Genomic DNA, 13,838 nt, shown 5'->3' on the forward strand with positions numbered 1-13,838 from the left:
CCGCGGGGACGGGGATCCGCTGTCACTGTTGTTCACCCGCCCGCTCACCCCCTCCCAGGGCGCTGAATGAAATTCCTGCCGCGGGTCAAGGCTGCCCAGGGCGGATCCCGCCGCTCCCCGCCCGCCTGCCCTTTATCCGCGCCGCGCCCGGGGCCGCTCCCCCGCCCTTTCCTCCCCTCTGCGCCCCGGCGAGCCGCGGACAGACCGCGACCGCCGCCGCGGCTGCCCGCGATAAAAAAATGAACAACCCCCCGGCAGCAGCCGCGGCCGCCGAGGAGGGCGAGCGGCAGCCGCAGGGAGCCCCGCAAGCAGGGCCGGGCCGCGCCTCGCCTCCGCCGCGGCTGAGGGAAGCGCGCTCCCGCACACCTGCCTCCGCAGCGCGGCCGGCGGAGCGGGCGCGGGAGCCAGATCTACCCGGGTAGGGTCGGATGAAGGCGAAGGCGAGCGCTGCGCCCCCCCCGCCCGCCGCCTCACCGGCTCGGTGCGCAGATCCGCCGCCGGCTCCGCACCCTCCGCCACAGACGCTGTGCGCTGCCTGCGCCCGCCTTTTTATAAGGCAGCCGGAGGTGACGTCAGCGCCGCAGAACGGGCTACCAGCCGTCGGAGACCGAAGTACTTCGGAAAGAATCGGGACGATGGGGCGGGCGGGGCCCCACCCACCGAGCTCAGCGGGCGAACCGCGGCAGCGGCGCATGCGAGGAGAGCCGGAGCAAGCCGAGGGGTTCCGGAAAGAGCCGAGCGATGCCGGAAAGAGCCGAGAGGCGGGGCTGGGCGGCGGCGGGCCCTCGGTGCCCCTCAGCAGCGGCGGGGCTCAGGCTGGTGCCTCAGCGCCCCTCGGCGACCGGCCTCGGGCACGAAGGTACACGGTGACACCGGGAATCGGTGAGAGTGGTCGTGCGGCATGGCGGTAGCTGGGTTTTCCGCCCCCTTCTCAGCCGGGCTGAGAGGAGAGCAGAGGATAGAGGTGACAGGTTCTACCGTTCACATCAGTAAGCCACACTCAAAGCCGCAGCCTCATTAGCTTTACATCATTAAAAATAATTATGGGTAAGGCTATCCTTTTGAAGCAGCACGCAGTGTCACGATCACAAAGCTGCCAGGCAAGGGCTTCACATCAAAAGACTGCTAACACTTGTCAAGAGAAATCTATTTTTGAAAAGTTAATGCATAAATTCAAAGGAAAATGGGCCTTTAGTAAAAACTAGATGTTTAAAATAGACATAGCAAAGTAGGTTGTTTTTTTTTTTATAATGAGATCTGGTAAGGTAGCAAGAACTTGAGGGGTCCAAAGTGGTGAGCGGGTTTTAGTGATTTTTGAGCTAATAACACTTTCCTTCATTAAAGTACTTAAATGGAAAAAGCACACTCGCAGTGACATTGCATCGCAGCCCATGGGACTGCCTGGAACTGTTGTCTCCAAGGAAGAGTATGACTCACAGCAGTTTTCATGCATCTTGTCCCGAACGCACAGTATTTTCACATCCAAGATGCTCTCCTTTGTCATATTTGATATGAATATGCATACGAAAATACCACAAATCATGTATAAGACCTTACTTGCACTGCATCATCACACCAAATAGGCAACATTCAAAACTGCTAAAACGACAAAAAACAGAATACCATAATACAAGTCAACCATCAGTTCAAGCAGTAGATGCAACCTTAAACTACACCTAAAAATAAATATTGATTTATTATGTTTCTTTTGAAGTGCGCTGGTTAGAAATTCTTATTAGTGTTTTTGAAACAGTGTGTATCTGGATGCCCTTTACCAAGGCAGAAAAGGATACCATGTCTGTTAGTTACAAAACTATATACTTATATTCCCCCACCAAATGTTAGAAGATCCTAGTACCTGTCAGCAAAAAAGCAGCAAGCTATTCTATCTTATATATACATCATCAAATCACTGCTTGTGTTTTGGCACAGGCAGACAATTGTTTAGAACAGACAGTACCAATTACTATCTTGGCAAAGTGAGTCTCCAACATCATTGTAGACATGTAATTACAACATCTTCACTCAGTTTAAAAAATCCAAACATTTTCTAGGATACTAATGAAAGTGGCATTACTTCAGTGTTACCTGGTAAAAGGATACTAGCAGAAGATTTCCACAGAACAATCACAGGTAACACTAATCTAAAGAATTCCAGAGTCGGTTTACAAAAATATAAACCAAACACAAATTTAACTTATTACCAGTCAACTTTAAAGCAAGGTTAAAGGTTGTAGAGGCCTGAATTCCAAAGTATATGTTACAACCTTTTCTCACAAATCTCAAGACCTATATAAAAATAAAATTCAGATTCTCATATGACCTCAGCTCCACTTTCTACAGCTTCAAATTGCAGCCTCTAGGAATAACAAAAACTAATCTGGTAATAATAATAATTTTAATTTGCAACAGTATATTGCAAAAATAACACACTACTTTCTAGAACTCAGAAGAAAATTTTCTCATCTTAAGAGGCCACTAAAATAGTTCAAGGACAGCACACCATAAATCAGACACATCCCCCATCACTCCCATCTCCCATACTATCTGCCTCCTGTATTCACAAAGGAACCGTACATTTTCTTAACCATCCTTCTATAGAAAAAGGCGCAACTGCATCAGTTTCAGATTAGTAAGAAAGAAATAATCAAACTTTAATATTAACTTAAACAGATTTCTAGAATGAACTGTCCTCAGAATAATTCACCCTTAGTACAAATATTACAGTACTTGATACTTAAAATACCATAACATAATAAGAAAGAAATCCATTAACATAAAAGGAGCCCTTATAAAATGCACCTTAGGTAATCCAAGCATACCGTTTCCCCCTCATCCCCCTCAAATGATGGCAGAACACCAGCAAAAGTGCTAGAATGAACGCACCGTTTTGCCACTTTTTTTTTTTTTTTTGTAATAAGAAAATGGATTATTAGCTTCCATCCATCTGATGGATTACGGACACAGAATTTCTGTTGTTCCAGGAACTCTGCTCTTTCCCCCTTGAAGTTACTATTATCCATGAAAACCTTTTAAAACAGTGAGTCTACCTCTCTTACATCAAGAGCTCTGCCTCTTGGAGCCAAGCTACATCCAACAGTGGTGTCAATACTTGCCAGGCAAAATGCCTTTTACCCGTCTCACTGTAGTTTTACAATGTTGTTGAGACAAACAGGATGCAAGTATATCAGCATAATTAAAACTGCGTTATAAAAGACAGATGTAATAAATACAAAAATAAAGTTCTAGCAGTAAGTTTTTGAGATTGATTACTCTGTTAAGACTTCATAAAGCTGTATGCCCCCCTCTATGAACAGAACGTGATGTGCAAATTTTCAGTCCAGGGGTCTTTAATCTCTGAAGCCCAGAGGTCATATGGATACTGTGCTTAAAACATCTTCCACATGTTTAAACACATCAAGGAAACTTCCTTGATTTTCCATAGTTTACTATACCTAAAAAATTTACAAAAATCCAAAGCGAAGAATAATTTTCCTTTACTTGCAACAAATTAAAACATGAGTTTGTTCTGACCCATGTAAATCTTGACAAATTAAACATTAGACTCCAGAAAACATCTTCCTTTAAATGTAAACAGGGAGCCAGGTCACAAAGCACCGACATCCAGGAGGAAGGAAATATAAACTGATTTATGCTCTCCAAAAGGAAGGCTGTAGAGCGCCTTTTGGTAATGGAATTTCCTTCTTCTGTAGACATTCCTAGTGGAGAGAGAAAGACAAAGTACAATGTGTATCTTAATTTGCCATCTTGTCTCAGGAATTTAAGAGTATAAACTCTGAAGCTATCATATTTTAATATCATAATCTAAGTCAACATTCAAAAACCAATTTAAATAATCAAGTATTTTACAGTTTTGCAAGCTTTCTTAAAAAAATATGCCAAATACAATGCTAAAAAAAAATGCTAGAGGGCAGTTCAAAGTGTTTACTTCCTCTTTTATCTAATCAGGACAACAGATAACAAGCAAACAACCAATAAAAAACAGCTCATAGAAATGACTCAGCAGAATCCTCCTCAACCTCTCTATCTCCTCTCACTGCAACTAGTCTCACTGAACTTAATTTCTAATTAAAATGTATTTTCACTAAGAAAAATTAAATGTAGGAAAGAAGTGAGATATTTGACATCATAACTATCATTAAGTAATTCAGTAACTGAAAAGTTACAAAAGACAGGTTACATCACAGTGACAGGTCTGGATTATCACGTATGCTGCAAGCAGCGCCAGCCTCATTATCAAAATGATGCACACATTGAATGAAGGGAAAAAAACCTCCAAACCCTTGAAAACGAAGAAAAACCCCAAACTGCTTTACCTCCAAGAATTGCTTGAAACGCATTAAAGAGCCCATCTGTCCAGAGCTCGTAATTGCTTCAATTCTGCAGAGAAAACAGCATGTTTCAAAATCTACTTAGAAAGTTGGGTTTGATTTACAAGTAGGTGTGGGGGTTAATGGCAGAAATTGGAAGAGACAGACGAGTTATTTAAGAGCAAACATGAAGTAAAAAACAAGGATTATTTTACATTCCTAGCCACAGATATCATACCTTGGGCAATACTCTTCTCTGATAAGCAACATCATTTTCCAGAACTGAACCTGATACTGTTTCATGAGAGCGTTGCCACACACCTACAGTACAGAAATCCACAAAGACAAGATTCCAGAATTGCGTTTCAGACTAGCATGACAACTTCAGTGAACCCGTTCAGCATCAACCACTTAATATTTTATCCACACATTTAAAGTAATATACCTGCATCTACAATAAAACAAGCAAACCCTCTAAACACCATGCCTGCTACCACAGTGACCTGTTTTTCTTGTTGACTGTGAGGTGGCCACTGATACTAGCGTCACGTTACTCTTCCTCTCACTCCAGTCTCCCCCCCGAAAATACTACCCTTCCCTAATACCATTTGCTGGGACATATTGTGATCATTTCCTCATCTTGATGACTGCAGTGTGGATTCATCAGCTTTCCTCATACAGTGAGTTTATAGGATGAATGTTGCCCAGACTTCACCACTACTAGCAGAATCCCCATGGTGTTATTTCACTTTGTACTTTACTTTCTCATTGCTGCTTTTGAAGCTCTTTAGAAGGCACCTGATGAGCACAGAAGCTGCTTGTGTTCCACAGTGTTTGTCTCCCCTGACTCCAGCCTTTAACTTTGGCTCTTATTCAGCATAGGCCTGTATCTTAGGATATGCTAATAATAAACATCAGGACCTGGTTTTTTCAGCCTGGAAAACCTATCCAGTTTTTCAGGATTAATTCAGCTGGCAGGGCCACAGGACCTCCCTGCATTGCACAAACTCATACCAAGTGCTTAGCAGACCTTATTCTTATAGGACCATGCGACTATCTTTAAAATACCAGGAACCTTAAACAAAACCAACTACAACAACAGAAGTTGCATGTATGAAAACTTCAGGTTTTAAATCATTCAGCTCCAAAGCTATGTATTTGCAAGAATGTGGAAATACTCACATTCCTTTCTGAAGGAATAAGGACAAGTTAAAAACCCCTGCTGTTAAAATCACAATGAACATCACCTCAGCAATCCCTTCTGAAATTAAAATGCTACCAATTTACACCCCTTTAACCACCAGTATTCCACATTGCTTACCTCCAGAAAATCAAAAAGAAGTGTAGCTGTCACATCTGCCAGAGGCTCCATGTTCAACATCTGAGCAAGCCAGCGCCATCCATTGTTCAGCCCATGAGGATGTGCCTATAAAGCAACAAAAAGCTACCCACCACTTGTTTTATAACTTGCAAAATGCTATTATCAAAACAGGCAGTCTTCTGTTTAACTTTCTCCTTTATAAAGTTACTTTGTAATAGCCTAACATAAGACTTGATCATTATGAAAATATGACAAAAGGAAGTAAGGGTCTACACTACAAATTACTGTGCATCACTTTGTGGATTATGGTTATAACCATCTCCCTTCAAATACATTATGAGCTGGTTTAAGTTCAGCACACTTTAACTACAACTCCAGTTTACAAATACGTTTAATAGACTCTTGGGATAGTAACAAGTTTCTAAATATAATGCCATACACGCATACCCCTTGTTTGTTTATATAAGGCCACCGGAGCTGAATGATAGCAGCATAAAGACGAATCATTCCTGACATCCGTTTCAGAAAATGATCTTGCTCTTCCACTTTAGAATCCTTAACTTGATATCCAAGCATTCTAAGTATAAGAAGACATTCCAGTATCAGTACAGCAAAACACATTCACTGGAGTTCTCAGCTTACTTAAAGTCAACTGTACTGAGAATAGGGATACTCCAAAACTATACAAGAATTATCATAAAGGCTGATCATTACCCTCTGGATCATATGTTCCACTATTTTATATCACATAGAATATTTAGGTTCTGTACTGGGTATCTCAACTCGAATCAAGCTATGGCTATCAACTGTTCTTTGAGAAGGACAAGGAAGAAGAAGCAACAGAGCACTTCCAAAGCTGAAGGACACAGCATCCTCCTGGGAAACAGGGTCAGGGAGCTGCGCACTTGTGAATGAATCTCCAGAGGCTATGCCAGCACAACACTGTGCCTATGTCATCACAGATGGGGAAAAGTGGAATTCACTCACGAGAAGGAATACAGTCTTCACTCTTGCAGTGTTTATGCTGAAGAAGTCCAGTAATACATTTACCTCTGATACTCTTCCATGGAAGTCCCCTCTTTCAGTGCAGGGTAAAATGGCACAGAATAGGGGCACTTCTTGTGCAGATGAGCTAAAAAGAGGTCTCCTACTCGAGGGTGTAATTCCCAGATTCCTGAAGCCACCACAGCAATTGGGAAAGCTGCATCATGGTGAGAAGCTACTTCTTCTTCTCCTTGATTCTGGAGCGGGGAAAAGAAAGTCAGCCCCCACCCCATTTCTCAGACAAAAAAAATTCTCTTTTTTGTGTAGTTAGCCTCTACTAAAGGTTCCTCATTTTTCTATGGCTATGTAAGCTAACCACAGAAAAGCTGATAAAGCCTTATGTCCCTAGCTCCCACAGAGGATGACAATAAATTTTGGTTCAGGACAGAAAGAAGGGGTTAGCAAATACAGGCACAAAGCGCAAGGATGCACAGATATTTTCACTCCAAACAATCATTTTCAAATGTTTACAAATCAGTTCACAGTTTTACTCCATGGGCTATTTTTTGCACGTATTTATCACTGCAGGGACAAAAGAAAGCTTCAAACATCCCAAATTTAGCAAATAAAGAATAGAGAAAATATATTGCCAACTTCAAAATGCAACTTGAACAATGACACTTCATTTCTTGGGAGGTGCTAACTACACAACAGGGACAGAAGTTTGCCTCTTGGTCCTCAGCTTTCTTTTTTGTCCCCAATTCTGCCAACATGTGAAGTTTTGAGTATACATACAGTTTTGTGATAGATCATAAACCGACTATTAACCTGTTTTCCACTAACACTGTACTTAACTGGTTCAGAATACGTAACATGCCAGCCTAGAACTTAAAATAGTTCTTCCTCCCAGAGGAAATAGGGAATGGGAGGGGAAGAGAAACGAGAAACCAAGTTCTTTTGCCTGTTTTAATCCACAAAGCACTTTCTCTAATCAACGTGAACATTAATATATGCAAGCTAAACCCCTAGTAGTTTTGTTCTTAGCAGTTGAAGACAGAGGAAAATGTCCAAAAGAACTTACTGAAGCACTAGCTACCTTTGCCACCCCAATAATGAGAAAATTTCCTCACCACAAATTTCTCCGCAAGTTTGTAATAAACAAAATCCAGACCCTGTGGATGCTGAGTCACTGATACAGTTCGCCCTCCACTCTGAACAGACTTTCCAGAGAGCAGGTTATTGATCTTGTCAAATATCTCCCTCAGCTGAGAGCCTGCAAACGTATAAGGAATGTATGGATTCAGAAGATTAGGAAAGAGCAGACAAGTCTTAATCAGACCACATCAACTTCACAAGAACTAGACCTACGTCCTGGAGGGCAAGGCATCTCAAACTGCATGTTGAGTTAATCATGATGAAACAAGATGCCTCTGAGGGAAGCACCAGACCTTCAAAACATAAGCAAACACTGCTGCGAAGAACTGGACTATATGTGTAACAGCTTTCTGCTGTAGAGATAATTACAGAAACATCGTATGTGTTGTGTCCTACTACAATCTTTACAGCAAAAGGCATTTCAGTTGAGTTGGGTTCTTGGCATTTTCCTGACCTGCTATTCTAGAGATCTGGCTCACAGGGATTGTAGCTGCTTTCTGCAACTCTGTTTTTATCTTCTTAACCTGCAGAACAAACAGACAGACAATTTAAAAACCTTTACAGACAAGTAAACTACTATGATAGTTTGGGTGAGCAGACTTTTAATAGAGGCTGCTGTTAGTATTGACTTTTTCTAAATGAAAGCTGTCCTATTTCCCCTAGAAATTAAGATAATCACTCTTCAGCAGTATTAACCATATTTTATACCTCACTGTTGTCTTTGCAGTTGCTGAGTCCACTGAAAGAAGCAATGCACTGCTCAGCAGCATCTTGAAGCTGCTGGTACCACTGCATAGTACTTTCTTCTGCCTTAACTTGAAGTCCTGATATTAGGAAAAGAAAAAAAAATAGCAGAAGACTAAGAAAGACCCAAAACTCTAGAAAACCTTAAGAAAACATTTTTTTTAAACAATTGCAAGGAATGAAGAGCTGCATGAGTGCTTTTTTCCCCTGAATTTAGTTTAGAAAGATACGTTCATAAGTGAACCACAAGTTTTTAAGCTAGACAGGAGTCCTTCTTCTTCAGCATAGTAGCTTATACATGCAGGATACATGGATTTCACTTACTCTCAAGAAGGAAGCCATTTACGTGCTCTATCCTTGTATGTTTTGTCATACCATGCGTGACCCATCTACACTCTCTAGAAGGCACAATGTTACTCAGTAAATACATGGCGTAATGTCCTGCCTAGGAAGAGCAGGTTTTGCTCCAGTTAATACAGTCATAAATTTACCCTGCATCAGTTTAATTTGAAGCTTCCTGCCAGCAGTCCTAGTTGCACTTAAAGTAAATTCTCTGAGCAGGTATGTCATCACAACAATAAGATTCCAAAGAAGTATTCAGCTTAACAGCAGAAAGAGCATGTAAGGAGGGAAACAGCCAGGAGGCAGCGGCAGGGGGAGCCTAACCAACCTTCCTTCTGCTTCTTTCCCCCTGACTGCTGTGCAGGGGCAGGAGTCTGAGCCTTCATCTGCTCTTTTTTCAGTAACTCCTGCTGCTTTTGTCTCTCTTCCTCTTCATCTCTCTTCCTTTTTTCTTCCACGGCTGCAGCGATTTCCTGCTGCATGCTGGATATCAACCCTCGCATCTCCTGCAGTGCTCGTTCAGTATTGGCCACATCCACTTGAGTAGGGAAACCTCTCTGCCAAGAAACAGAGGAGGCAGTACAGCATCAATCTTTTGTTCCATATTTGTAGACGAATGGCAAGAGCAAGGAGCCTTTTGAAGCATTAACCTTCAGACAATCTGGGAACCAACTACACATTTTATCCTCTATGGTGAAAATACCTTGTTCTCCTTTATTTGTATGTAATATTGGTCAGAACAGTAGTAAATAACGGTAGTCCATGACTAGATTTCACAAGATCTTGGACAACAAGATTTAAGAACACACTTTAACAAGTGTAAGGGAACCCCAATGCAAAGCCTTGACAAGCTGGAACAGAGAACTAGCCTTATAGTGTTTTATTTTTCAAGGTTTGTATCCCACCTTTATATAGAGAAAAAGAAATTTTAAGGAAACCTAGATACTGTAAAAAGGCTTACAAGTATAGGACAATCATAACGCATTCAGTATTTAACAATTTATGAACCACTCTGCTTCTGTGGTTGTCCCATGTGGTTGTCTCACATGATGTGGTTGTCATCAGGTTGTCTCCTGATGATGATCAGGAACCTGACAGCATCAAGAGTTTACAGGATTTTAATGTTGAATCTTTCTCCTCTAGAAATCCTCATGCATTTTTATAAGCCATTCTCAAGAGAACAGCTAAAGTGCCATAGAAAATAATCCTCCTTTTAAATTAGATGCTTTATAGAATAAATACCTAAAAACATTTCTGTGACATCTCATTTAATGGCCTCATAACAAGCTGCCTTTGAAGACAAATACAGGAAGCTCTATGAAAGAACAACAGCCAAAGTTAAGAACAACTCTAGAGCCTCTACCTCGCTTGTGGTGCGGATGAGTCCTGACACCAGCCCACAGATTTGGTTGCCACGATTACTGTATGCAGAAAGATCAATTCTTGGCAAGTCTTTGTGTCTATAATTGGGATCAATCTGCTGGTTAAGCTGCAGCACTTCCTCCTGGATGGAATAAAGGCGACGCAGTCTTTCCTGGCCCTCTTCCTTACGCAAACGCTCCAGCTCTTCCTGACGCTGCCTCTGCTGCTCTGCCTCACGCAGTTTTAGGTTTAATACCTGAGGTAAAAAGAGACAAAAGGGACAGAGAATACTTAAATAACTCCAGCTTTAAATCTCCTTCTTGGTCTAACAACTCTGGCTTTACAGGTCCTTTCTGCTCCTACAACACGTGTGCCCTTACTGCATTCCCACAACAATGTAGCAGGTGTCTAAGACAGCATCAGACAATACACTCTCACTCTAGGGGTACCATGTAAATACAGATAAATCCATTGTCTTTCCAGTTCCCACTGTCTTTTACTGAAGTTGAAAGACAACTCTTAAAAGTCTCAGACCTTTGCTCTGTGTCGGTGTTCTTCCTTCAACTTCTCTTGCTGTCCCTGAGCCTCCTTTGAGCTACAATACACAAACACAGAAAAACTGTATTCAAGACACACACAAGATAAAATACATGAACAAGATAAAATACAAACACACAGCAAGTTACTTTTAAAATGAGCCAAGCTAAAGGAACTTTAACTGTCACAAACATAGCCTTTTTCTAACAACTGAAACCCCAACAGTAGCTGGAGATCTACACGGCAAGAAAAACAGGATAGTTAATGTAAGAAAAGCAGCAGATGAGATTTTCAAGCACAAGTAACTAGCACAGAATTGTCAGGCACAAAAATTAATCCTCACTTTTTGATTAAATGCTACAATATTTTAAGGATACCAGAGCTAATCTCACCTCTTCTCCATTACTTCTTGCAAATCTTGGAATTCCTGATGCTGCTTTAGCTCCTTCAGTTCATCAAAGCGCTTCAGCTGTTCACTTGCCAGGTCATACACTGCCCTCACCATCTGCTCTTGCTGCTCCTGCCGTTGCCTTAACTCTTCCTGCAGATTGCAGAGGTGCCAGACGCACCATAATGCAGCAACCAGCAGAATTTGGACGGAAGAAAATACAAAATAATTTCCCAAAGTAGGCCAGCATTTACAATAACCTGATGTAACAGTGCTCTGGTAGAAGCAGTAGAACAGTAAGTTATGTAGCTCTCCTGTGATTCACACACACCCTGAGGTTTTTTTTTTACCTTTCCTTTCAACCTGTGCATCTCTTCGTACATTCGAATGCAGCCTTCAACTTCTGTAACTTTAGATGGCAGAACTGCTTGTAAGACTTCTTGATCCATTTCCAGAAAACTACGATCCTCATTCCCCTGCATGGTCAGCATATAAGCAAAATCAGTGGCTGAGTACAGTATCAGCTACTCAGAGGAAACCAGGTAAATCAAGTCTCCTAAACTGCATACTATTTCTAGAGAAACAGACAAAAGAATCCAGCAACACATAACTTTTTAGAGTTGTTACATACCCCAGTAGTGTAGCCTCACCATTTTGAATATCCTCCAGCACATATATGAGGTTGAGATAATTACTTTTCCCAGTCACTAAAACTGGGAGGAGAGATACCAAGAGCCTACAGGACGTTCACAAAAGCTGTTACCTAGAAAGGCTGCAGACTCTCCACATTCTCTTAACATTCACTGGAGAATGTTAACATTAAGAAGTCAAGACAGGTTTATACTCAGTATAATCGTACTTCAGGAGGCATTTCAGACTCTGTTATAATGAAGCAAGATCTGATAGAAGTTAAGAAATGTATTGTGAGGAAAATATCTTAAGTCTAAATGGGGCCAATATGATGCAAGACCTTGCTGCTCAGTATCACTATTATGTGATGAAGTCATAATCTAATGCACAGCAACAGACGTTTGTTTTCTTTTCAGGTGCTTCATCAACTTCATTACCTCCACAACTCAACCGCTCCTTGCACAGCTTCCTACCCTTCTGCCTTGTAAACGAGAGCTGTAACCTAAGTTGTTCAAAGACTACAGAGAACCCAAGGGGGTGACTCAGCAGACTCTACTCTGTGACCTCATGCTTCGAAATGAATGAATCCCATGCTGCTAATCCATAGAACTCTATAGCTCCAACTAAATTTTCCTTAGTTATGGTGAAAAAGGAAGCTTGGTTTTGGCCTACTATGAAACATTGTTCTATGGAAATCTTGTTAATGCCATTTTTATAATCACCTGTTTATCCTACAAAAAGTTGAAACCAAGCACATTTTTTCCCACAGATTAACAGAACATAAACCAGCCTTTATCAGATAATTATAGCAGCAAGTTAGTACATTTTTTTCTTCTATCCGCTCCCATACAGATTCTGGTCAGAGAACTACCTTTGTTTCACTGAGCTCTGTAGATGAAAGCAGGGGAGAGCCCTGGCAGCTGCCAGACGTGACCTTCTCCAGAGAAGATGACCGGTTTGCAAGGGGAGTGGATTTTTTAGGCGTTGAACTCTCGGAGGGTGTGATTTCTTGGGCTGTTTGCTTAATCACTCTGTCTAGGACCCAGCCAGCATAAGGGGACAGCTCAAGAGGAGACATGCACCCTTCCAAGACATCCTACAGAGAAAACGCTTCCTGTGAATACGAGACGTATGGAGGAACCCAAGGCACATTCACCCGCGCTGAAGCCACTCGCACAGGTCAGCAGGCGCTTTACCACCGCGGCTCGGGACCATGTTTAGCCGCTCCCGCTGCGGCCTCTTCACGCCGCGCTCAGGGCTCCCGCTGAGGAACAGCGCGGTGCCGCGCCCCAGCCCTCCCCCGGCAGCAGCCCCCGGACCGGCAGGCTGGGGCCCGCGGGGGCGGAGCGGGCGGCAGGGGCAGCACCGGGCCGGGGCAGGTATCTCAGGCCCCAAGCGCCAAGGGGCCGGTGCTTCTCCATCGGCAGCCCCGGGGGGCCGGGACCGTGACTCCCCCACCGCCCACAGCACACGCGGGCCTGGGGCCCCCCGGCAGCGAGCCCTCACCTCATCGCGGAGCCAGCAGCGGCGGTAGCTCAGCCGGCCCTTACTAGAGGTGCGCAGGGCCACCAGGGTATCCCAGCGGAGCTGCCGCGTCTCCATGGCGTCCCGCTCCGCCGCGGTCGGCAACGGACTGACCCCCAGCCCGCCCTTCCGCTTCCGGGGCACGGCCGGCCCGCCTCGCGCCCCGTGCGCAGCGGGCCATGAGGGCGGCGGCTGCCCCCTGGCGGGCAGGCGGGTTGCGGCCCCTCCCCCAGGAGCCAAGGTTCGAGTTCCGCCAGGGGCGCCTCGCGGGCAGCTGCGGCGGGGAAACGGGCCGGGCGGCGAAGCACGGGCAGTCTCACCGCTCTTCCCTTATTTTGTATATTTTCGGGAAGGGGGGCGGGCTGGAGTCCAGCCTGCACTGGAGCCTGTGTCCTGGGACGCAGGATAAATGAATCTGTGAAAACGTGGAAACACCCGTGGAACAAGGGGGCCGGCAGGCAGCTGCCTGCACCGGCAGCTTCGAGGGGGGGTGTGGGGGTTTGCTTTTTCTAAAATAGGG

The 13,838-nt window shown here is 43.8% G+C and overlaps 2 protein-coding genes across 5 annotated transcripts in view; both read right to left on the reverse strand.

Moving 5' to 3' along the window:
* Window positions 1–670, reverse strand: part of SPTAN1 (spectrin alpha, non-erythrocytic 1) — a 53,464-nt gene extending 52,794 nt beyond the window's left edge. For 3 of the 4 annotated variants that reach the window (XM_055794853.1, XM_055794825.1, XM_055794815.1), the window contains exon 1: window positions 475–609. The gene's annotated coding sequence lies outside the window, so the exon portion shown is untranslated. Of the gene's footprint in view, window positions 1–474 lie in introns of all 4 variants that reach the window. The other variant, XM_055794819.1, reaches the window with a different exon arrangement.
* Window positions 671–2,622: 1,952 nt separating this feature from the next.
* GLE1 (GLE1 RNA export mediator) lies at window positions 2,623–13,455 on the reverse strand. The gene is made up of 16 exons (XM_055795001.1): window positions 13,301–13,455; window positions 12,666–12,890; window positions 11,515–11,640; window positions 11,169–11,317; window positions 10,774–10,834; window positions 10,241–10,495; window positions 9,206–9,434; window positions 8,500–8,615; window positions 8,246–8,315; window positions 7,767–7,909; window positions 6,703–6,893; window positions 6,100–6,229; window positions 5,653–5,757; window positions 4,570–4,652; window positions 4,338–4,401; window positions 2,623–3,719 (listed from the first exon to the last, which is right to left on the reverse strand). Exons 1-16 carry the CDS (start codon window positions 13,394–13,396, stop codon window positions 3,651–3,653), a joined length of 2,112 nt encoding a protein of 703 aa, XP_055650976.1. The 5' UTR covers window positions 13,397–13,455; the 3' UTR covers window positions 2,623–3,650.
* Window positions 13,456–13,838: the final 383 nt, after the last annotated feature.

The sequence above is a fragment of the Falco peregrinus genome, chromosome 1, assembly GCF_023634155.1.
Source record: "Falco peregrinus isolate bFalPer1 chromosome 1, bFalPer1.pri, whole genome shotgun sequence".
In the NCBI taxonomy this organism is placed as follows: Eukaryota; Metazoa; Chordata; class Aves; order Falconiformes; family Falconidae; genus Falco; species Falco peregrinus.

Coding starts and splice junctions, on each gene's coding strand:
- GLE1 (XM_055795001.1), bottom strand. CDS start 13,396: ATGGAGACGCGGCAGCTCCGCTGGGATACCCTGGTGGCCCTGCGCACC. Junction 7,910..8,245: donor CCAGATCTCTAGAATAGCAG/GTCAGGAAAATG, acceptor ATACGTTTGCAG/GCTCTCAGCTGAGGGAGATA. Junction 6,894..7,766: donor AACTTGCGGAGAAATTTGTG/GTGAGGAAATTT, acceptor TCCCCGCTCCAG/AATCAAGGAGAAGAAGAAGT.